Source organism: Enhydra lutris, unplaced genomic scaffold, assembly GCF_002288905.1.
Source record: "Enhydra lutris kenyoni isolate GAN:26980312 unplaced genomic scaffold, ASM228890v2 scaffoldscaffold73, whole genome shotgun sequence".
NCBI lineage: Eukaryota > Metazoa > Chordata > Mammalia > Carnivora > Mustelidae > Enhydra > Enhydra lutris.
This window is the reverse complement of record NW_019154157.1, coordinates 1649204-1674452: the sequence shown is the minus strand read 5'-3', so window position 1 is coordinate 1674452 and position 25249 is coordinate 1649204. Positions and strand designations below refer to the sequence as shown.

Below are 25249 nucleotides of genomic sequence, written 5' to 3'. Positions count from 1 at the left end.
GAGACTGCTACTCTGGGAATTAAGTCATAAACTTCGCAAACCAAGCCTGTCACGGGGAACCACAACAGAAACAAACAAACAAAAACTTGATAATGTCAATTCTATAAAATACTAAACAGAATTATGGTGAAAAAGCCCATTAGAAAAGCCACACTGGTAGAAAGGGAGAGGCAGCAGAGTGCCTGACAGGAGGACACCCTCCCTTTGTGAAATGGTCCCTCAACCAACATCCATCACTGCTCCACCATGGCCATTTTTCACAGGCCTGCCCTACAGCAATCAAGAAATAAGGAATGATCTGCAAGATAACATCCTACCAATTAAAGATGACTTTTGGTTAACACAAATGTCCTTTTAAAGCATTAAGCTTGTTCTAATTTTACCTACCTAAGTCACAGCAGACATGACTGTAAAGAACCTAAAAATTCTGAATACCACACTAACTTGGAAGTACTGTGAATGGGACATTTACTTAGAGAAGGAAGAACAACACACCAAGGGGAGTGTGGCAGCCTTAGGTTCTCTTGCTGAACACCTCCGTGCAGGGGACCCAAATTCATTCCTCAGCAAATCTATAATTCACACAGCCCTAACCTCTGAGGTGCCCTCATTCAGAATAAGCAAAACTGAATAGAGCAAACATTTAAAACAAAAGTAGGAAGGGTATACTAGTTTTTATCAGGAAGATCTACATCTAAAATGTGTGGGACCAGGATCTGGGGCAGAGTGAAAATTCTGCAGCTGGGGACCCCAGAGGCAATGCACCACTAAATCTCCAAGAAATAGTAAATGACAGGTTGCCAGATGCTTTACTTTAAACCTGGCAAAGTGAGCTGAGATGCTGGCCACATGACAGTACAGCATGTACACTTGTTTAATTGAAATCCGTGGTGGCAGCCTGTGTGTTCATTTCTTTCACAGACCTGCCTTCATAGAACTTCCTTTCTGCCTTGTATGATTGGTTGGGCGGAGCCTGTTTCCTCCTGTGCAACAAAGGGACACCTTGGGTGGCTCTTTGGGGACTAAATGGATGAACACACCACAGTCAGGCACTCTAGGTCACTGCTACTAAAAACTCTAGTAGAGCTGCTGTTTTCAAGTTCCTCCATCCTCCATCTAAAATCTTTTTTTCAAGTTCCTCCATCTAAAACTGAGAACCCTGCACATGACTTTGGGGAAAGAAAAATAAACCATTTCCCCAATTTAAGTCATTAAAGAATGGTGTTAGCTCAGGAAGAAAAATGCCACAAAGCAGTTTATCTGTGAGTACTTTTCAGAAGAGCTCATCTTATCCATGTCCAATGTAGACCAGATTTTTTCGTGGACAGTAACCAGGTAAGTCTGAGAAGGCAGATTTCCTCACTGAAAAGAATTCTCTTTTCTTCTCTTGTTTTTGTTTGTTTTTATTTTTTTCCCAAGATTTTTATTTATTTTTTTAAGATTTTTATTTTTTTAAGTAATCTCTACACCCAACGTGGGGATCGAACCTACAACCCCGAGATCAAGAGTTACTTACTCTACCAACCAAGTCAGCCAGGCACCCATTTTTTTTTGTTTATTTTTTAATTTATTTATCTTCATTAATTAATCTCTATGTCCAACATGGGGCTCAAACTCATGACCCTGAGATCAAGAGCTGTATGCACTACCAAATAAACCAGTCAGGCACCCCCTAATTCTGTTTAAAGGTCAGTTCAGTTGTTAAGTGAAAGTGTCGTTCAATAAACAGATGCTAAACTTGTGATAAGATGTGGGTGAAAATATACCAAATATACCAAAGACTCAATACAGCAATACTGGAGCCCTCCTGAAAAGATATTTGAGGTGGGGGGTGGGAGGGCAGCTAAAATGGTCCCAAGTAAGGCCCTAGGAACTGGGTGAGACATGTACAAAAGGACATTTCTCATCTTCAGAGTTTTAATCTATACTGGACAGCCAAGCCTTTGAGCCACAGAGGAAATCTCCAGCAGCACGAAGCAGGGTGATAAACTGGGACAAGTGCCCTTTCTCATAAGGACAATTTGTGCTTCCTTTTCTGTCTGGGCTGCCAAGAAGCAGAGAGTCAAATATGATGTTTTATCATAGTAACAAAATGTTCATATAATTAAACATACTTGCTATATTTTCCTTTTTTTGTGGTTTTGATTACTCCGTATTTTTAACTTTAATTGCATAATACATACACAGAGTCCTCTCTAAAGTTACATATGATTATTTTCAGCCTGAGGAGAAAATCTTGGCTCAGCACTCTCTTTCTTTGGGTCTCAGCTTTCTCCTCCATCAATCAATCTAAAGGTGGTATCTCAGATGCCTATATCTATTCATTATTTTGAGGAGCAATACAAAGCAATGGAAATGAAAATGCTTTGACGGTTTTCAAGGTGACCTGGAGTGAACACTTTCTCCCATTCCTGCCCAGGGGAACAGGAACAGGATGCACTCCACAGTGCTGAACTGGACTGGGTCAATTCCTACCCATTCATGTTAACCTTTCCGAACAGGCAGTTTAGTTTTATAAAATCAAAGATTTCACATCAATAGGGGTTCATTATATAAAAGGGGGAAGAAAACTATTGTCAAAACTAAGGCTCTGCTTGGTTCTGCTTGGTGGCTATCTGGCTCAATTGGAAGAGCATGTGACTCTTGATCTCAGGGTCATGAGTTCAAGCCCCACACTGGGAGTAGAGTTTACTTAGAAACAAAAACAAAAGACGGGTGCCTGCATGGCTCAGTTGGTTAAGTGTCTACCTTCAGTTCAGATCACGATCCCAGGGTCCTGGAATCCAGTTCCACACTGGGCCCCCTGTTCAGAGGGGAATCTGCTTTGTCCTCTGTTTTTCCTCTTCCCCATGCTTGCTTGCATGCTCTCTCTCTCAAATAAATAAATAAAATCTTTTTTTAAAAAGTTGAAAAAATTAAAACAAAAACCAAAAAACCACAAGAAAACCTCAGGCACTGCTCAATAATATTAAGTGTCTTTAAGTATATCGGTGGACAAGATCAAGAATTTCTACGGTTAAGTCCATCTTGCAAGGCAGGGACTTGCATTCCCAATGCGAAATAGAAACCGTGAACTAAAACAGTGTGTGTAATAAGTAGAAAAAGGAAAAGACTGCAGAAAAATAAATACCTTTACTTCTCAGACAGTCTTCAGGGAGGCCCGTGCATAAACATTCTTTGCTTGACTGCATCAGGAGGTCTTCCTGGAGGAAAAAAATCCAGTGGTCAGGGAGGATTCAGAGATACCTGAACTCATGAATGCAAATTACCATCTGAGAAACTTCTTTTTTTTTTTTTTTTTTTAAGATTTTTATTTATTTGACAGACAGATCACAAGTAGGCAGAGAGGCAGGCAGAGAGAGAGAGGAGGAGGAGGCAGGCTCCCCGCTGAGCAGAGAGCCCGACGCTAGGCTCGATCCCAGGACCCCGGGACCACGACCCGAGCCGAAGGCAGAGGCCCCAACCACTGAGCCACCCAGGCGCCCCCATCTGAGAAACTTCTTTATGACTCCTGGAAATTTGCTAGCAGCCACAAAGATTGGCAACTGAAGGAAACCTCAAATTTAAAGAAATAACATCAATAAAAACTGTTCTTCTCTAGAATCTGAGCTTGAAAAGCCAAGTTTTCCAAGGTCTGGACAATAACAGAGGCTTAAAATGCTGACCCTATTAAATACCTTCTGAATCAAGAAACACATTGCTGCAACGTAACCTTAATTTCATCCATTTACATCCAAAGTGGATGTATCTCAATCCTCAACCACTCTAGAGATCGTGTATGCATTTTCTTTCCAAACTTCTTAGAAGGGCTATTTTTTCTTTTCACCTCCCTTCACTGGAGGAAGAGCATGCAAAGAAGAACACCATCAATGACAACCAGTTTTCTCCTACAGAACAAATTCAGAAAAATGGGAGGGGTCAGTGACAGCAGAACGTGCATGTCATGGCAGCAAATGGCTTCAAGCCCCATGAAGGAAAGTTTACCAGCTAGGAGATGCTGAAAGAACGAAGATCGCTGCTTATGCTAAGCTATTCTTCTGAGTCACCTCTCTTACCCTACCCCAAGATTTAAGTTTTTTTTTTCATACTGATTTAATTGCTAAGTGCAAGATACTGACATGGTAAGCATCTAAATCCATGGATAGTGGTATCATTACTATAACTTGATAATTTTTATAGCACTTCAAACAAACTCAAAACTAGCAAAAGCCATTTGTACCCTAAGCAAAGTTCTCTCGTGGAAACAGAACCCAGGATGGAGAGGGAAGATAAAAGCAGTGGCAAGAACTGGTGGAGACAGGCGGAAAGAAAACATTACCACTGAAATTGACAGCATGGACTATCTTATATGAAGGACTATTTTTTCATTTTCTTAGTGTGGAATACTTTTGCAAGGCATGAACTTAAAAACAAGTATCTCCCAGATAATTCACAGTAACACTACCATGTTTGACAAAGTATGAGTTCTAGCATGATGCCAGACTGAACTTATTTGCAAAGGAGGAGAAGAGAAAGCTCTTACTTACCGTAAAAGGAATCATGGAATTAGAAAATCACTACTGGGCGACCATCACAGTAATAATAATCTCAACCAACAATCATCAAGGGATGTTAAAACTAGTGGCTAAAAGTTTGAATGAGAAACAGAAATATTTACATAGCCTCAAAGTAGCTTTCCATGAGATAACTCATAATTTCATAAGGGAAAATAGTAACTGCAGTGGAGAAAGCTGGCAGCCCCCACCTGAACCAAGTGATAGACTTGACCTCCCAGGAATGAAGCAACCCAAAGCCATGTGCCTCCTAAGAGGATGGACCAAGAAGAACCAGCATCACTTCTGTGGGATTCCTGCTGCCAAAATGCATAATCAGAATCTAATCATGAAAAGTCCAGACAAATCCAAATAGAGGGAAATTCTACAAGATAAATCGCCTGTATTCTTCAAAAGTGTCAAGGTCATGGGCTGAGAAACTGTTACGCATTACAGGAGGTTAAAGAGACACTCCAACTGAATGCTACAAGTGACCCTAGATTTTTCCTAGACCAAACAAACAAACAAACAAACAAAAAACCATTTTCTTTTTCTTCAAAAGACATCAGTGCAACTACTGGCCAAACTTGAATATAGTCTGTAGATTAAATAAAAATACATAGATCAGTGTTAACTACTTGATTTTGACTAAGGTACTGTGTGATCATGTATCACAATGTCTTTTTTTTTTTTTTTAAAGATTTTATTTATTTATTTGACAGAGAGAGATCACAAGCAGGCAGAGAGGCAGGCAGAGAGAGAGGAGGAAGCAGGCTCCCTGCTGAGCAGAGAGCCCGATGCGGGGCTCGATCCCAGGACCCTGAGATCATGACCTGAGCCGAAGGCAGCAGCTTAACCCACTGAGCCACCCAGGCGCCCTCACAATGTCTTTTTTTGCTAGGAAATACGCACTGAAATATTTAGGCATCATGTCTGCAACTATACTCCCAAATTATTCAGGGGAAAAAAAAAAAGCAAAAGTGGAAAAATGTTAACATGTGAGGAATTTGCATGAAGGGTATATGGGAATTCTTTGTACTATTTGTGCAACTTTTCTGTAAGTCTCAAATTATTTCAGAATAAGAAGTTATAGAAACATCTTTATTTGTAGTTACATTTGCTTCTTTTTCCAAAATGGTATTTCTCTTGCTGTTCCAGTTCTCAGGCTGAATGTTTGGGATGTGACATGAGATGCTATTTAGAATTATTTTTTCAGGTTAATACTTTATGGAAAAGGCAGAATGTTGGAGTAAAAGATTATGGGATGAGGAGTTAGACAGGGCTCTGTTCCAACCTCAGGACTCCTATCTACTAGCACTAAGAACAAGCTTGTACAATTAACCATACTGACTCCTGCTCCTGGAGGGGCTCCTGGAATTTTAGTTTTGCTCCACCTGCTGCTCTAAGGTTCTTAGCTGGAGGACTCAAAATACCCTGGTGGAGTGCCAAGCCAACTGCTTCAACCATGTCCCCTTCTTCTTGGTTAGTTATGATTTGTAATAGGGAAGGAGAGAAGCAGAAGCTAAGAGGAAGTGACTCCCCTCTCCCTCTGCCTTGCTGATTTCTCTTAAAAGGTTCTGAGTTAAGAAGACCCTATAAAGTTTGAAGTCTCAAATATGATCAGAAGTTGACTGGGTTGAAAAGAAAACAGAGTGTGAGGCTAAGGTCAGATGTGAGACGCCTCCCACCCCCAACAACCACCACCACAGTGGTGGGTCATCTCCATATCAGATGGGAACTCTACCAAGTATGGGCCTCAAGCGCAGCTGACAGAACAGAACAGCCCACCTGCAAGCAGTACACATGGAGCATAATGATCCTGTCATTCTCCCAACCCCATCATGGTCAGCTAGTCATATAATAAACACTTGCAGAAATTTATCAATTCCTTTTCCTATAATACTTTATAGGCTAAATGTTCTAACGTTCAGGATTTTTAGAGGTGGAGTCTAAACATTTTCTCTTCCACCTAGATTCTGCAAAATCTGTTTTGAATGAATTAACTTCTAAGATGAAAGTTCACATGGTTCCTTCCCTCTGCTATAGTTTATAATATGCTGTTAGCTGTATAGAGTAAGAATTGCCACAGTTCAGTACCAATTCATTTTTCAAATCAACAGTAAACATTCTTTGCCTTGCATATCCAATATACCATGCTCCTGCCAAATGCTTAGAATCAAAATCAACTTTTGATACTTCAAAGTTGTGGCAGATTAGAAAGGTCTTGAAAAACCATTCTTACAGCTCATCTGTGATCTTATTTCCCATTAAAAGTTGTATGTCCTGGAAAGGATGCAATTCTCTGATTCATTCCTGTGAGACTAGTTTAGAGTAGGAGAACAACACAAATGTTTCAAAGAAGAAAATGAATATAAATCAGATTCTTCAGCTTTTTACACAAGGTAAGTTACAAGCTCGTCAGGGCCTGATTTATCTCTGAGCTGTGAGCCCCGCTTGTAACCGGACTCCACTGAGCTCTTCTAAACTTGAGCTTCCTGAGCTTGAGGCAGAGCCAGATGAGTAAGGACGGTCAGTGACCACCCCATCTTCAGATGGGACTGTCTGTACACTGAAGTGTGCAATGACAGGGCAACAATATGGAGCAAATGAGATTCTTCCTACTACCTGACCTTTGTGGAAACAGCCATGATTATGTTCATAGTGAAGAATACTTTTGTATCTCTAGGTGGATCTTTGAGTTTCCTGTCTCTTGCATATTTAGAAAGGAACAGCTGTTGAACAGTAACTGTAAATCATCCTTACAGAGCTTAAAAAGGAATTTTCCTTCATGTATTTCAATTCAGGGAAACAACTGGTGACTTTAAATAAGGCACTGATCACCTTAGCTGGGAGAGGCATTTGATAATAATCCCCCCCCACGCCCCAATAACTATCTGAGAACTCTTCTAGTAATTAGGAGAAAGTTCTATCTTAGTCTCAGCAATATGCCCTTTGTGTTTAGGGCAATTTTCTGTCACTTTTAACATCATAAGATATCAGAGGGCAAACCATCACTGTGGGGACAAGAGTGCCCTGGTAGACCTGGAGAACAGGTTATGGCCACCAGCTTTACTAGTAACAGCATGAAGTTCAGATTTTTTCCACCTTTAAATCACCAAAAGTGAATTCTTTCCACCAAGATATCCTTTCAAGCAAACAGCAAGCTCCTACACTCAACCGCAAACTTCGTGTAGGATCACAGACTCTTAGAGTAAGATGTAAATAAGCTTAATGGGCATTTACTTCAGTGGGCTTTCATTTAAGTGAAGTCACACAAATTGCACAAGTTTGGGTTTGATGAACATGCCATTAAAAAACAAGTTTCTTGGGGCACATGGGTGGCTCAGTGGGTTAAGCCTCTGCCTTTGGCTCAGGTCATGATCCCAGGGTCCTGGGATCAAGCCCCGCATCGGGCTCTCTGCTCAGTGGAGACCTGCTTCCCCCTCTCTCTCTGCCTGCCTCTTTGCCTGCTTGTGATCTCTCTCTCTCTGTCAAATATATAAATAAAATCTTAAAAAACAAAAACAAAAACAAGTTTCTCCAACAGCATAACATGGTTCAAGTGATCAACAGCCATTGTGCATCCTTATTTGATGTCCCCTGTCCAGACAGCTTCAAATATCTGTCAAAAGTGTATACTGACTCTTCATGTGTACAGATAACAGATGATCAGAACTTTTTTCTGTGTCTGTGTTGAGCACAAATAAAGTATCATATCCTGGAACTAAAGCTTTTATAACATATTCAACCCAGGCACCTCAACCACTATGAGAGGAAAAAAAAAGTAAAATACATAAAAACTTAACCCGGGGTGCCTGGGTGGCTCAGTCATTAAGCTTCTGCCTTCAGCTGGCGTTGTGATCCTGGGGTCCTGGGATCCAGTCCCGCATTGGGCTCCCTGCTTGACAGGAAGCCTGCTTCTCCCTCTCCCATTCCCCCAGCTTGTGTTCCTTCTCTTGCTCTCTCTCTCTCTCTCTCTCTCTCTCTGTCAAATAAATAAATAAAAATCTTAAAAAAAAAAAAAAAAAAAACCTTAAACACCCTACAGCTTATATCTAAGCACCAGGAAAAACAAAGAACAAGCATATGTTGGGGGGCGGGGGGACCAACCACACACTGAATAAAGAGTTTTCAAGGTTAAAAAATCATCTACATGGAGTAACACATACTCATCTCTATCTTACTCTTAAATAACACTAACATTGTCCACATCCTCGCTGTGCACCAGAGTTGTCGACCTTTGTCCTACAACTGAGTTCAGAACTGAATTCTCTCTTTCACCATTCAGTCTGGCTCTTGCAGCTGTCCCTGCCACTGAGTCTGTTCTGATACTTTCCCCTCCTTCCTTTTTGTCTTTCTTCTCTCCTCCTCAATAACAGAGTGGTTTCCTGATCAAAGTATCAAATTATTAGTTGTAAGCTTTTATGCCTTTTTGACACAATCCTAAGTTAGGAAAGAATTATTTTTTGTTGGTTTCCCTTCACATGACTGAAGCATTTCTATGATTGGAAGTATTTCATGGTTAGTTTAATTTTTTTAAGTGGATCTTTAAAAAAAAATGTTAAGTGCAGTCACAGAAGGACCAAGACTGTATAATTCCACTTAGATGAGGTCCCTAGAGTAGACAGATTCATAGAAAGGAGAATGATGGTAGCCAGGGATTGAGGGGAGGGTGTAATGGGGAGTTAGCATTTAATGGGTAGAGTTCCAGCTTGGGAAGATGAAAACAGTTCTGGAGATGGATGGTGTTGATGGTTATATAACAGTGTGAATGTGCTTAATGCCACTGAACTGTACATGCACAAATGATTAAAATGGTAAATTTTATGTTATGTGCATTTATCACAATTTAAAAAAGGCAAAAAAAAGTTAACACCAACATTTAAAAGTATCCCACTTCATAAAATAACATATTTTGTTTTTTTCTTTTAACAACAACAAAAACCTGTAATGACTTTAAATGTGATTAAACAAGTCAATGAATTAAACCAGTGAATTAAAACCAGTGCAAACTTCTAATTATAAAAATGAGTGCTGTCCTTCTCCTTGAACTGGGAAGTTCACCAAGCAAACTGGACTCTGTTATATTCATTTGATTCACACAATGCATGCCCTGGAAGCCTAGGTGGCTAAAGCCACTACTTTTCCCGTCGTGATGGATTTTGGTCCAGAGGGACAGAGAGGAGTGGGTAAGTTGTAATCTTTGAGTATTCACTGTGCTACAAACCTGTGGCAGTGCCCAGCTTGGCCTCTTTGCTGGTATGAGATAAAGAACAGCCGAAGGAAAATAACTTTGTGGAATGCTACTGAAGGCTATTAGAAATAAATCACAGAACCTTGGGATGGGAAAAGAACAGCTCTCAGGTTGCCTGTCCAAACTAGATCCCCCTCTGCTATATTCTTGACATTGTCATTCTGTCTCTTCATAAACAGGACTTCCCCACACAACCTAACCTATTTCTAAACTGGCCTAGATGTGAAAAAGTACCTTTCCTATTGATTTAAATTCTGTTTCCCTTAAACAAGAAGAGTTTTTTTGGTTGTTTTTACTATTATTATATTTAAAATTTTAAAATGTTTTTAAGCAATTCAGAGGTAATTTCCCTCAGATATGTAAAAAAAAATTTAAAAAGTTGGCAAATACTGTTCAAAAATTTTTCTGTAGTCTTCATCCAGCTTTCCTTAATGCTACTATCTTACACATAACCACCATACAGTTATTAAGACCAGTAAACTACTATTAATATTTACAGAATTTACTCAAATCTTATTAATGGCTTCCCAAGTCCTTTTTCAGAACCTGGATCCAATCCAGGCTCTCATGATACATTTCATTATCGTGTCTCCTTAAGCTCTCCCTTAAACTGAGATAGTTCTTTAGATATTCATCTTTGTGACTTTGACATTTTGAAAAGAAAGTCCCTTGATTTGGGTTTGATGTTTCATCAGTAGATTCTGGTTATGTATTTTGGGGGCAGGAATCTCACAGAAGTGATGCTGGTTCTTGGTGGATTCTCTCAAGAGGAACATGGCTTTGGAGGGGGGTGTTCTCAATTCTTTGGAAGCGAACTTCCAACACTTGGTTCAGGTGGTGTCTGTCAGGTTTCTCCACTGTGATTATTTTCTCCTTTGTATACCTTGTAATGATTCTATTACTATAAAATTACTAAGTATCTTATGGGGGAGGTATCTGGAGACAATGTAAATACTTGTTTCTCATTTAAACTTCTAGCCACTAGTTTTAACATCCATTGAGGATTCTTACTTGAGATGACTATTACTGTGATGGTTGCCCAATGGAGATTTATTTCCATGATTCCTTTTATATTTATGAATTAGAATTCTTTAAGAGCTTTCTTTTTCCAAGTTATTTATTCAATTATTTTATATCAACACAGGCTCATGATACTTGCTTTATTCTCCGGGTTATAATTCATTATCATCATTATTTAAGCTCAAATTGTCCCAGTCTTAGTCACTGGGAGTTCTTTCAAGTTGGCTCCTGGGTCCTTTTGTTATGTCTCCTAATTTTCTAAGCAATTAACCATAAATCGTTCTTAGCTCATCTTGTATTTTCCCCTGTGCCAGTCTCTAAAACATTTCCCCAAATAGTCCTGGTCCCTTTAATTGGAAAATGTTACTTAGGAACCAAGAACTGGGTGCTCACTGCTATGAGGTGTCACTAGATCTAGATCCTACCTCACATATCCAAATATATATAAGTACTTTTCTTTATCTATCTATCTATATATATTAAAAACTGGAAGTTCATACTGATAGCTCCAATTCTAGTTTCACACCATAGGATTCATTCTAGCCCTCAACCCACCCCCATCTATAATTTCATTTTGTTAGTGAGAAACCTGGTTCACTCTCATTATTCACAATATTTACCTATTTGTTCAATCCCAGAACATAACTATAGCAGTTCAGGAATTGCTAAGCCTCACCCCTGTGAAAAACAAATTACTAAAATTAGGGCAACTGGGTGGCTCAGTTGGTTAAGTGTCTGACTCTTGATTTTGTCTCAGGTCATGATCTCAGGTCAGAAGATTGAGCCCCACATTGGGCTCTGCGCTGGGCATGAAACCTGCTTAAGATTCTCTCTCCCTCTAGCTCTGCCTGCCCTCCCCACATACCTGTCTGCTTGTTCTCTCACTCTTTAAAAAAAAAAAAAAAAGTTTGGCCTTATTGGATTTAGATTTTAAAGTACAGTTAAAATACTGTTAAAATCCCAAAGGTACTGGGGTTACTTTTCTTTTTCATCCCCCCTCCCTTAATGTGGTTTCATTATTCATTTGTAATACAGTTAAGAGTTATTTGTTAAGAGTTTTTATTCAATTCTGGGTTCCCCTCATACCCAGGTTGTCTAATTAGTTATTTTTCAAGAACAGACTCAAAACTATACAAAAAGATGTATTCAGAGAAGTGTCACTTCCTCTTGTTCCTTCTATCCTATTCCTACACTCTCTACCCTGCTCCCACTGGCTTCTTATAAGTAGCCAAATCCATTCATTTCTGCTTTATTCTTCCTACGTGTACATGTGTGTGTTTTATACAAACCAGTAGATACCTGTACATACTCATCTCCCCTTGTTTCTTGAATGAAAGTGAGGATACAATTATTTACTTGCCCTTTGCTCTTTTCATTAACCAGTATATCCTAGTTTGCAGAAGAGAGTTAATATAGCAGGCCTGTTATCCTTAGAAAGGCCTGCTTGCAAGGGTGGCCTTGGCTCACCTGGGAACTTAGATTTTGGGAGAGTTTCCAACATTCCCTAGTGGGAAGAGTGGCTTGGTGTACCCATATGACAATGGGGTTTATGCTGAACACCTGCTTTCCTTCTGGAAGTGTGGAATTTTGGTATGTGCCAGCCAGAGGATGTGCACATGACCAGCCCCAGTAAAAACCCTGGGCTCTAAAAAGTTTCCATGGAAGACATTACACATGTGTTGTCACAGTTTGTTCCTGGAGAAGGCTGTGTATATGTGTTTGTGTGTGTGTGACTACAGTGGGAGAGGACTCTTGGAAGCTACCACCTGATATCTTCTGGACTTTGTACCATGCTTCCCCCCCTTGCTGATTGGCTTATATTCTTTGTTATAATTAAACTTAGCTACAAATATGACTATGTACTGAGTCCTGTGAGTTCCAGTGAATACTGAAACCTGGAGGTGGTCTTAGGGAGCCACGGTACTTCTAGAAATCCCTCCAAATCAGTACAAAGAGATCCTCCTTGACTCTTTATTACAGGTGCATAGTGCTCCATGTATAAATGTACCATATACATACTATGGTTTAGTCAAACTTTCTCCTATATGTGGACATTTAGGTTGCTTCTAACATTTTGCAATGCTGCAAATAGTAACTATACATATATGTATTTCCATAATTTGGGAGTGTATATTCAGGGTAAATTCCTAGAAATGAGAGTGCTAGGTCAACAGGTCAGAGTATGTGCTTTCTAGTTAGGTGCAGCCAAATGCCTTTTCTGAAAGGTTGTATCAGTATGCATTCCCACCAGAAACGGGTGAGAACACTTTCTCACCACCTTGCCAACCAGATGTGTTGCCATAATTTTTCATTTTCTCCAGTCTTACAGGTAAAAAAGTGGTATTTCAACCATTTAAAATTACACTTCTCTAATTATAACTGAGGTTGACCATCTCTTCATGTGTTTAAGAACACACACATGAACACACACACACGCACACATACTAATCATCTATTCAAGTCTTTCCTTCATTTCTCTATTGGGTTTTCCATTCCTCAATCTAAGAGTTCTTTATATATTAGTGGGGTGCCTGGTTGGCTTGGTCAGTACAGCATGACTCTTGACTGAACCTCAACTTAAAAAAATCTTTAAGGGGCGCCTGGGTGGCTCAGCGGGTTAAAGCCTCTGCCTTCGGCTCAGGTCATGATCTCGGGGTCCTGGGATCGAGCCCCACCTCAGGCTCTCTGCTCAGTGGGGAGCCTGCTTCCTACTCTCTCTGCCTGCTTGTGATTTCTGTCTGTCAAATAAATAAAATCTTAAAAAAAAATCTTTAAAAAAAAAGAGAGAGTTCTTTATGGGATGCCTGGGTGGTTCAGTCAGTTAAGCATCTGCCTTTGGCTCAGGTCATGATCCTAGGGCCCTGGGATGAAGCCCTGCCATGGGCTCCCTGCTCAGCAGGGAGCCTGCATATTCTTCTCCTTCTGCCCCGCCTCTTGCTTGTGCACTCTCTCTCATATAAAATATTTTTTTAAAAAGAGAGAGTTTTTTATATATTAGAGAGATAAATCCTTATCTGTGATATATGCTGCAAAATGTTTTCCTAATTCATCAGTTGTGTTTTGTCTGTTTGTGGTGTTTTGCCAATCTAGCAAGAATTCTTATCTTGATGTCAAAGATGTCTGGGCTCTGCAAACCTTCTGAAACAGTAGTCTACTTTTATGAAAGATATGCAGCATTCATTCAGATTTTTAAAGGGTCCTGTGACCTGAGAATGAGCTAACACTGTCTTCTACAGAGCCTAACTGTGCCCAACAGAACCATTTCTGCTTCACAGCTTTGCAAATTCTTAAAGGCTTCTCTTGATTCTTTTTTCATAGGACACATCCAAGTGACTGGCCTTCAGTGGTGTATTTTCAGGTTTTGTCATTAGTGTGAACTCTTCATCATGAATGCATTTCTGGTTTTCTATACTCTTCCTACATGATATATGTGACACCAGGCTCAGCATGGGGAGAGGACAGGATCCAGTTTGGCTAGTGACCCCAACGCTAACACTTCTTTGCTTTCCCTCTGTCCTTCCCACTCCAGGGGCATCTTGAGCTCATCTGAGTGCTGGGGTGGGAAGAGGGACTGTGAGTGTGATATTTTAACTATAGACTAACCAACACACAACAGACTACAAATGCTAGTTCTCAGTCCAGGTAACACATTTCTGTTCATGGACATTTAAGAGCAAATTGGCTTTTCTTGATGGCTATCCCACAAAGCCAATTCTAATTGAGTAGCTAAAGCCTATAGGTCTTTTGTTTTTCCAAAAGTACTTCTGCTTTTTACTCTTTTTTTCCACTTATGCAGTTTTTGGAACAAAGTAAAAAAGTCTCACATTTGTATCTATTAAATTTAATTTTGCTTTACACAATTTAAAATAGTATTTATCTCTGGTGGAGCTGGGAGGGAGAAAGGGACAATAATTTTCTAGATCTTAGGTTGGGAGGCATATATATGTGAGTGTATGTACTGTAGTCATTATGTACAATTATGTACTTCATAATTTATGCATATGTACTTTTATTTTATACCAAATACTACATGAAAACTTCACCAAATTACAGAAAAATTTAATCTTGTTAGACTGAGCCCACCATATCAAGAAGTTAAGAAACTTTCAGATCCTGAATCTGTTACCTCACTTATATTTTTAAGGGTAGCTTATCATAACATAAAATCAGATACATTATTTAATTGTTGCTATCTAAAGCTATTCCTAACTATGGTCAATGTATGGAGACTATTAACAATCAATTTTGCCCTGTAACCTATGTAAACAAATGACATATCTATAAGGTGGGAAATGGATCTTAGCCCAGAAAGCCCAGGCAGTATGAATTTATTTGTGGGTTTAGGGTGGGGGCTGACAAACTATACTCCACGGGCCAGCACCTGTGTTTATAAAAAAGGTTTACCGATATATGCCACACTCATTCATTCATGTATTGTCTATGCCTGCTTTCATGCTACAAGGGCACAGCTGAGTAATTTTAACAGAGACCCTATGGCCTACAAAGTCTAAAATATTTACTACGTGGCCCTGTACAGAAAAAAGTTTGTTGAACCCTGGTCTGAAGCACCATCCAGAGAAAGTAAGCTTTCCAGTGTATTTGGCAGGTATATTCCTTTAGGAGTCTGGGTTCCTCAGGCTATCACTGCTCACTAATCATTAGTTTTACCTACCTGAACCTTATTACTCTAATTTCACACTCACAAGGAGAGATCTGATTTCCCATGTGGCTTGCCTACAGGAAGAAGACATACTGACTAGCCAGTGTGACCATTCCTACCAAGTTATGATTCCACTTTTCACTGTGAATTAAAGAACTGGCTTTCTGATTTATACTTTAGTCTCTCATGAAGTGGGTTAGCATGGGTCAGTCCTTTGGAGATGATAATCTCTGATATACTCTGATATACTAAAAAACAAAAGTTAAATGTCTGGACCTGCAAAGCTAAGGACTGGCTCTGGAAATATGGAGATCGCTCTAGGGTATCCATCCTATGAAGCCCGACCTGGGTCAACAGAGTTTCTCAGAGAGATTTCTGTGACATGTCCCTCCATCCTATTTGTGATGCTACCAGAACTTAAGGAATGAGTACCCATCATTTCTTAAAACCAGATGCAGAAGTATCACAACTACCATAAGACTCAACATTCCACATACAGTAGCTGCTTCAGAGAAGTGACACTTTTTCATTAGATAAGCACTTTCTCTATTCAAGTGTCTGATGTGACACAAATGTTTTTAAAAAATCATTAAAAGAAAGTTAACATCAAACTCAACTTTTTGGAAATATTTCAAGAGCAAATCATAAGCTACCTGTCAGCATCTGTACTTTACCATGTGAAGTGTTACTCTGGAAAGCTGTCATTCACACTCATCTGAATTGAGATCTCATGTCTTACCTGACTTAAGCTGATCTTTTCTTCAGCAGCTGTGGAATGCTGATGTGGGTCTTCCTTTGCTCCCTCACAGGGGTCTCTTACAATTTCCGCCTGGTCCCCTTGATCTCTGAAGACCTTTAGCTCCATGCTCTTGGTTTTCTCTTCCCTATCCAAGATCCCAGAAGCCACAGAACCTCCTGCTGTGGAGTCCACCAGCCCACACCGCCCAGGTTCACCCCCATGATCCAAGGTGCCAGAAGTTTCTTCATAACAACTTTCCGCATGAGTCCTCTGCAGCTCCAACGGCACTGCCCTACTCTGACTTATAAGAGAGCTTGAGGCTCCGGGTTTTACATCTGGAATCACACTTGGCTCAGGGTCAGCCTGAAGCTCTTTGGAGACACTCACAGGGAGTTCAGAGTATAATTCCTGTACCACGGCAGACATGGAGGAATCAAGTGGAACTGGCTGAGTCTCTACTCCGGATGACAGCATTAGGGCAGATGGAAGATTATGGAGTCAAGTCTTTTACATCAAACGGTTCACCCTGACACAAATCAAAGGAAGGGATAAAAGTTTAAAAGCTTGCAGGGTAGAAGAAAGCTGTTTCAGCTAAAACTGGCTAAAATAAGGACAAAAAAAATCCACCTCAAATGCTGACAACATCTGGCACCAAAACATCTTCCTTAAAGACTGTGAATTAGTGGAAAAATAAATAGCTTACACCTTTAATAGACATCTGTCTAATCTCAATTGAAATACTGCCTTATGAACAATTCTTAATTGTGGGTGAGGTAGGGACAGCAATGTGGATGAGAATAAGACATGTCTTAAGCATCCAAGGATAGAAATGATGTAAGTTAGAAGATAAACATAATTTTCTACCTGTTTTCAGGGCATGAACCCTGTTGTGTTCATTGCAGGATCCCCACTGCCTGGGAGAAGTGCTTGGCACATAGAAGGTACTCAGGAAATACTTGCTGAATGAACATATACCGAGAGATTCTGAGGAATTTAATATACTGACTTTTCCTCAAGAATAATTCTCTGTAAAGGAAAGTTTAGAGACAACAGAATTCCATTCCTTTATTGCTTACCAAACACTTGAGCTGGGTCTACCCATACTGGCACAAGACACTACTAAACCAGAACTTTAGCAGAGTCCTCTCTGACTTCCATTCAGCATCTTGAAATTTTCCAAGTGCCTTCACAGACACAACTAATTCGATTCTCACAACCCTGTGAGCAAAGTAGAGCAGCTATCACTTCCCATTATAGATCCTAACATCACAATGAAGAGGTAAAAGTGACCTGCCTAAAATATTACAGGATTATCTGAGGAGAGATGTGGGGATACAAGAGGCTTCCACAGTGTTGGGAATGTTTCACCTTTTGCACTGGAGAGTGGAAACAAGAGTTATTTGCTAAAATATGTGTATTTGTGTAATTCATAAAACTACATTACTAAAGTTACACACACACACACAGCTAGGGAATGGTACACTTGGACCTAAGGTTTCCTGATTGGTAACTTTTCCATTTTAGTCTACCAAATGTGGGCAGTTTCCACAACAAAATTCACTTTGACCTGACCAAGGTGGAAACTGGCTAACCAAGTAAGATACTACATGCTTTCATTCTTGATGCTTTCCCTAATCTAAACAAAGGAAGAGAAAATGTGAGAAATTTCTGGCAACGAGTTCATAACAAGGATTTACCTGAGGCTATTGATGGCAAATCCCTTTGGCCAAAATGCACACAGGAAAGGATATTTCAGAAAGCCAGCAGATTTCTACTCCTACCACTTTCTAACATCCATCTCTTCCCAAAATAAACATATTACATACAAGCAAAATCCATTGCTGGCTACCAAACTGTTTTGACTACTAAGTTGTCTCACCTTCTCTCTCTCAATTGACCACATTCAGATTTCTGAGCAGGAGGGACTCTCCAATATACCATGTAAATCTTTACAACTCAATTTCCTTGGACACTGTCTCTATTCCTGCCCTGATTTTCTGGGGGAGCCCACACATGTCACTTATACAAAAGGCACTTGCTCTGCCTCCCGGTCAAGAAGCACCTACTCCTTGAATAGTCCTGGGTTTACAACCTTTCCTCCTTCCACAGAAGATCCCATCCATTGACCTGAGCTATCAAGACTGAAGCTGGGGGATGAGTCAGGACCAAAGACAGGTCCTTTCATTTTGGACCATTCTGCCTTTCTGGTTTTCCAACCTGTGGTGAATAAATTTACTTACTCACGTTCCTATGCTTTCATCCACTGGGTGTCCTTAATGTTTTGAAGGACTTCTCCCCAAAAGTAAAAGTATATAACATGACACTACTAATTTAAATACTAGAAATTATAGGAAATCAGACTGCTGGTCCATTAAGTTCAGAGAACACAAGAGGGCTGATGAAAAAAAATGAATCCAAAAAAGCAGCAAGGAGAGATAAACTGTTGTGTCCAGGAGTATGGTGAGAATCAAATGAGACACTTTAATAAATGGTGCTGACAGAAACATATCCTTTTTGGAGCTACAATCTTCCCCTTTCTCCTCTAGCTCCTGGATATTTTTAGAGGCACTTTAGATTTTAGGCCACTGAGAGAGAGAAAGAGAGAGAGTGTGTGTGTGTGTGTGGGGGGGTGTTTAACGGCTCAAGCAGAATTGCTATTGGATGCCAAAAAAGGGAGGAGGTGCTCAATTTTCATTTGGCTCAGTTTCCTTTCCCAACAACACATACAATCCAGTTTTTGGTTATCACACCACATACAGACCAGAAGAGTAAGTGCAGGAAAGGATCCCGTAGAAGAGCAGATTTGTTGATGGAGATCAGCTCCCTGGGTCTCTTGCCCCCATGTGCTCAAGAGCTCCTCTCCCTTACCGCCACTAAGGTGTGAGTGTTCTCAAAAGTTTAATCCTTGATATGCCTTGCATTCCAGGCTTCACTTTTTTGATGCCCTCACCTTTTTTGCAGCCTTTCTGCTATGTGGATGACTCAAAACTCTCCCTTTAAGTACAGGTAACCACATGAACCAAAAGTTCCACTCCTAGGTATGCACACACAAAAACTAGTACACAGATGTTCACAGCAGCACTATTCACAATAACCAGAAAGTAGAAACAGCTTATATGTCCATCAACTGATTAATGGATAAGCAACGTGGTACACCCATACAATGGAATATCACTTGGCTGGGAGAAGGAAGTAAATACTAATTTGTGATACAATATGGATGAACCTTGAAGACATTACAGTAAATAAAAGATACCAGTCAAAAAGAACCATATAAGATCTCATATATATAAAATATCCAGAGTCAGCAAATCTGTGGAGTTGGAAAGTGAATTAACGGTTCCTTAGTGAGGGCTCGAAAAACTGGGAGTGACTGCTAATAGTTTTTTTGGGGGGCATAAAAATGTTCTAAAATCGATTGTGGTGATGGTTACACAACTCTGACTATGCTAAAAACCACTAAATTGTACAGTTTAAGTTGCTGAATTGTATGATATGCAAATTATATCTGAAAACTGATTTAAAACAAAACCAAAAACACCTATCCCCAGCTCCCATGTTTTCTCAAATTCCTGACCTATGTTTCACTTATAAGGATGGTACCTCTCCCAAACTTAACATTTCCCAGATAGAACCCACTCAACCCAATAAATAATTGGGTCTCACTACATACAAACAACAACCAGAAATGAAGGTAAGTAAGATGTTCTCAGTAAACTTACATACTTATTTTTTAACCCATTGCCTCTCTGAGTAACAACACCCCCACTATTCTAGAGCTCAGACTTGAAGCCCAGACACAACTATATCTGACCTTCACCTGTTTTTCCATTAGCACCTGAAGTCCACAAACTCAACTCCTATGGTGTCTCTAACAAATCCCACTCCTTCCATCCCCATGGTCCTAATTCAAGATTTGTTTCAAACTCAGGATCATACACAAATACACATTTACTAACAGATCCATATCATGAAGAGGCAATATTGATAATCACACAGAATGGTTCAAAATATTCATCAAGGAAAACAGAGCTGTTATGTTTCTTGTACATGCTTCTGTGCTATAAACTGGCATTGGCCAAAACAGAATTTTAAAGCTTTGGTCACTCCCAAATAACCTCCAATTTACAAAAGCCAAACACCACAAAGCTATCACCTCTTGAATCTTCTGTTTGGAAAAAGTACAATTCTAAGAATTTTCAATCTGTAAATCACCTAAGCACATTGGCTGTTTAAGCAAAACAGACTTCTCTCCTTTTCTCCCTGCCCCATCCTGGATCCTCGAGTTTCTGAACAGTATCTGCAGTTGAGTCACCCAGGACAGGGGAGTGTCTCAGCTGGAACCCTCAGAGTTGAAGTAATATTTAGATGTAAGCCTAGAGTAGCAGATTAAAATTATTTCTCAGCTCACTAGCTTGCACCATTAAATATTGGTAATGCCACAGACTGCAGGAACAGAACAAAATTTTAAGAAGACATTCAAATTCTTTAAAACTAAATCTCTAAATACACTGGAACAATTAAAGATGATGTGTAGAGAAACAACTCTACAAAGGAGGCTGCCTGGGATAGTTGATCAAACTAAACATCAATACTCTTTTATTTTGGTAAAATATACACATAAGAAAACTGTCTGAAAGAATATAGTCCAAATATTAACAGTATTACTCTAGGTGAGACGATCACCAATAATTTATATGTTGTACTTTTTTTTTTTTTAACAGTAAGTATGTATTACTTCTGTTAAAACATTTTAAACATTGTTTCCCAAGATCCAAACAGGAATAAAGAATAACTGGTATATACTTTCACTTATTTGTGGAGAATAACAAATAACATGGAGGACATAGGGAGATGGAGAGGAGAAAGGAGTTGAGGGAAATTGGAAGTGGAGGTGAACCATGAGAGACTACGGACTCTGAAAAACAACCTGAGGGTTTTGAAGGGGCGGAGGGTGGGAGGTTGGGGGACCCAGGTGGTGGGTATTAAGGAGGGCACATATTGCATGGAGCTCTGGGTGTGGTACAAAAACAATGAATACTGTTACGCTAAAAAAAAAATTAAAAAAAAAAAAAAAAAAAAAGAGTAACTGGTAAGTGGGATGACTGGGTGGCTCAGTTGTTTAGCATCTTCCTTCGGCTCAGGTCATGATCCCAGGATCCTGGGATTGAGTCCCGCATTGGGCTCTCTGCTCGGTGGGAAGCCTGCTTCTCCCTCTCCAACTCCCCCTGCTTGTGTCTCTCTCTCTCTCAAATAAATTAAAAAAAAAAAAATTATTTTATTTTTTAAAATATTTTTTAAAATTTTTATTTATTTATTTGATAGAGATCACAAGTAGGCAAAGATGTAGGGAGAGAGAGAGGGAGGGAAGGAGGCTCCCCGCTGAGCAGAGAGCCCAATGCGGGGCTCGATCCCAGGACCCTGGGATCATAACCTGAGCTGAAGGCAGACGCTTTAATCCACTGAGCCACCCAGGCACCCCCCCCAAAAAAAGAATAACTGGTAAGTGTATTATCCCTTTATTTTTATCAGTATCTTTCCAAATGTCAGCTCTCTGCCTCAACCATAAAAATTTTTACATTAAAGCGTTAAGTAAACTTGAAGAGAAAACAGTGAGTTACACAGGCTCATAAAATGAAGGCAGGGATTTATAGCTTAATCCTTACTAATGACTTATAACCAACCTACTGGGTTAGCACACTGGGTAATTATCTAGTTTGAGGTATAAGCAAAAAATAAATAATAGATTCACAAACTCTTAACAGCTGCTACTGGCTTGTCATCTTTACCATGACACAAATGAGAATTAGACTGCTTAGGGAATGGACTTAGCCCTGAAAAAAGACCCATATTTATAGGGAGTATGCAGTAAAGTTATCCCAATAAAGGAAGAAATTCTTTTGAATTGAGAACAATCATCTCAAAACCTTTCCATGTCAACTGCAACAGCAATGCTGGGAAGCAGTCTAGTTGCTGATCTCCAAACTGGGAGATCAGGGTCCCTAACCTGCTGCCTGTATGGTCTTGAATGTCACTTAACTTTTCTTCCATGTTTTTCACATGTAAAATGAACAAGTTAAACAAAGTAACCTCAAAGGGTCCTGCCACCCGTAAGAATTCCATGACTCTAAATGATAACTTTTGTATTTCTCTTTGTTTCTCAAAGTACATCTATAGATATCAATAATGGTGATAGAATTCCAACTAAGCCCCACTGCGGCACTCAGGGTTTACACACAGAAAGTTTTTTCTTAGTGGCAACGTTAATTCCTATCCTACCGAATAACAAAAACAAGAAAAAAAGAAAATAAACTACCAGTGAAAGATTAAGACTGCAGCTCTCAATCTCATTAGAATACATTTTATAATATAAAAAACCTGACAAAGTGGCCCTTTCAGTTTAGTAGTTCAAACACTCCCTAAAACAAAAGTTCTGGGAGTACAAAGTTTACAGCAGTAAGTAAAACGTAGAAAAAAGAATCAAACAAAGAAAAAAGCGGAACAGAAAACCATGTGCCCAATAATCCCCAGTCTGAAGGTCTCCCCTCCCTTTAATTCCAACGCAAAAGGGCTGCTCAAAACGAGAACAGTTAACACTGGGCGCTGCCACACTTATGTCAAGGGACAATACTCACAATATCGATCAGGCCCTCAGAAGTTCACAACACTCCTTTCACCTTGAGAAAGGGGCTTTCTTTTCCAAGATTCGGACACTGTAGCCAATGCCTCCATGAGGGCATTCGTAGAAGGGGCCTCTTCTTGAGGGACAGAGAAAGAAGAATCTTTTAACAAGATCTCTAGACAAACAGAAAGTAGGGTAGGGAAGTCTGTATACTAAACAGGGCCCAGCTCTTCAACATGGGAGTGTGCAGGAAATCTCAAAAGCATCAAGCACTGTTTCCCTTTTCCTTCCTTTATTAGCATGCAGAAAAAGGATCCCTCTGTCTCCACATGGGGAGTGAAACAGCGAAAATGCTCCTGATTTCTGACAAAGGCTTTCTGCATAAAATATTTTCGTTTCTTTTTCAAAGAATGAGGAGAAGGAAACCATCTGTGCCACTCTAAATACACTGCAAGAAAGACTCCTCCTCTCAAAGGTAGAGTCTTATTTTCCTTGGGAGAGAAAGAGAAAAGAAGTTGGAACTCCCTCTTTGAGGAGGGGGAGGTGTGTGGATAGCAGGAAGCTTTTAAATCACTACAGCAGGTTGGGGGAGTGGGTGAGGACATCTCTAACCAGTCAGGAAGTGATAGCTTCTGTGGACAAAGGGAAAGCTGGCTTTTAGTATCTGTCCTCCCTCCCTCTTGGAGTACAGACCTGTTTCCAAAAACAAAGTCTTTTCTCTTGATTATTCTGAGGCCCTCTTTGTTAATCCGGGGAGCATGGAAGAATCTAAAGGGAGTAGAAATGCCTCTTTCTCCACCCCAGGATGGGGAAAAGTCTCCTTTCCAGTGAGAAAGGATGGATTGAACACCTGTGATGTGGGGGTGGGGACGGGAGGCGGCATGCATGGAAAAATCTGGGTCTCTATGGAAGATACTAGTTTTCTTTCTTTAAAAACAACAATAACAGTAGCAGCAAATTTAGTAACAATGACAGCAACAGTCTACCAAAAGCTTATTATGTCCTAAGCACTTAGACGAAATCTCCCTTAGCCCTGAAGACAATGCTTTCTACAGAGAGGACCCAAATTAGAGATGGGCTAATTGAGACTCAGGAAGATTGAACAACTAACCAAGGTCACGAAGATGGGAAATGGGAGACAGACTTGAAACTACCACATTCTAGACGCCATGCTCTTAACTGTGCAAGGGAAAGGAGCTCATTGCACACCAAGAGACTTGCGGAAAGAGAAGAGAGCCTCCCTCTGGGGACGTGACTGGGGGAGGGGGGAAGAGACTGACTTCTAATACCACAAAGTAAATTCAGGGTCTTCCTCTCTATATCTAGGGGTAAAGGTGAAAAAAGAAAGAAGGTAAGTCTCTCTTTTACAGGGAAGGAAGACACCCCCCCCTCCCCAACACTTTTAGGCAAGTTGAATCTCGCTCTTCATCGAGAGCGCTGACCAAATCAGGGGAAAGGTCTTGTTGAGGGGTTATCTACTACCGCTCCTATTGAAATAAGTTTAGAATCGCCCTCTCGCACCCCTGGAGCGGGTGTCGCATGGCTGACAAACGCACAGGAGCTGGGGAAGAGCGTACGCCCACAACAAGGGGCGTCGCCCTCCTCGAGAAGTTGGGGGTCCCCCGCCGTATCGAGGTTGAAGAGGAATATCTCTCCCCCGTCGGAGCCATGACTCGGAGAAGCCGTTTCCCCTTCGCGACGCGGGGCCTGGTCTCCTCCCTCTCCCCAGGTCGTTCCGCCGCCCGCAGAGCAGCCTCGGTTCCCGTCGACACCCCAAGAGAGAGGGGAGCCCGGGCTCCCCCTCAGCCTGCAACGCCCGGTGGAGGGTACCCTCGGGATGGAGTGAGGCGGGGCGGCTGCGCCCGAAGCCTTCCCGCCCCCGGCCTCTTACCCTGAGGCCTGCTCCGCGGCCCGCGCTCGCCCCGCCAGGCCGGCCTTTGCAGCCGCAGCCCCGCCGCCGCCAAAGCTACCTGAGCCTACCGAGCCGAGAGAGCCCGGGGGCGCTCCAGCCGCCACCGCCTCTTCGTCTCTATGGTTTTCTTCCTCCTCCCCCCCCCCCCACCCCGCACTTCCTCATCCGGGACCCGAGCCAGCCATGCGGGCTCAACCAAGTCCCGCCCCCGCATGGCGCGCGCGCAATCCTAGGGGCGGCTCTTCCCGCGTCCAGTCTCGGCCCTGGGCCGGCCCCAGCAGCCTTCTGCCCCGCCCCTGCGGCCAGGATTCTTAAAGGGGAAGGCACCTTTTGCCTCAGCTCCTATTGAACCTTAGGGCCTATTGTCTCCCCTGCTGTAACCCTGGCCTATTCCACTGTTTTCCTGGCCCTAATGGCTGCAATTCTAGGGGACTCTCACTGGCAGTCCAGGAGATCTTTTTATAACTCGAATCAGTGTGTTAGGTCATGTCAGTCCCCTGCTCCTTCCAA

The 25249-nt window shown here is 41.0% G+C and overlaps 1 protein-coding gene across 3 annotated transcripts in view; it reads right to left on the bottom strand.

Annotated features, from left to right (window-relative positions):
• Positions 1-24746, bottom strand: part of LOC111160089 (proline rich 14 like) — a 54975-nt gene extending 30229 nt beyond the window's left edge. The window contains exons 1-3 of one of the 3 annotated variants that reach the window (XM_022522918.1): positions 22841-22940; positions 16206-16731; positions 3131-3203 (exon numbers count right to left, since the gene is read on the bottom strand). In XM_022522918.1, the coding sequence (XP_022378626.1) occupies positions 3131-3203; positions 16206-16679 (547 nt within the window). In that variant the 5' untranslated portion in view covers positions 16680-16731; positions 22841-22940. Of the gene's footprint in view, positions 1-3130; positions 3204-16205; positions 16732-22840; positions 22941-24718 lie in introns of those variants that run through there. The other 2 variants (XM_022522920.1, XM_022522919.1) reach the window with 2 other exon arrangements.
• Between the last annotated feature and the right edge of the window lie 503 nt (positions 24747-25249).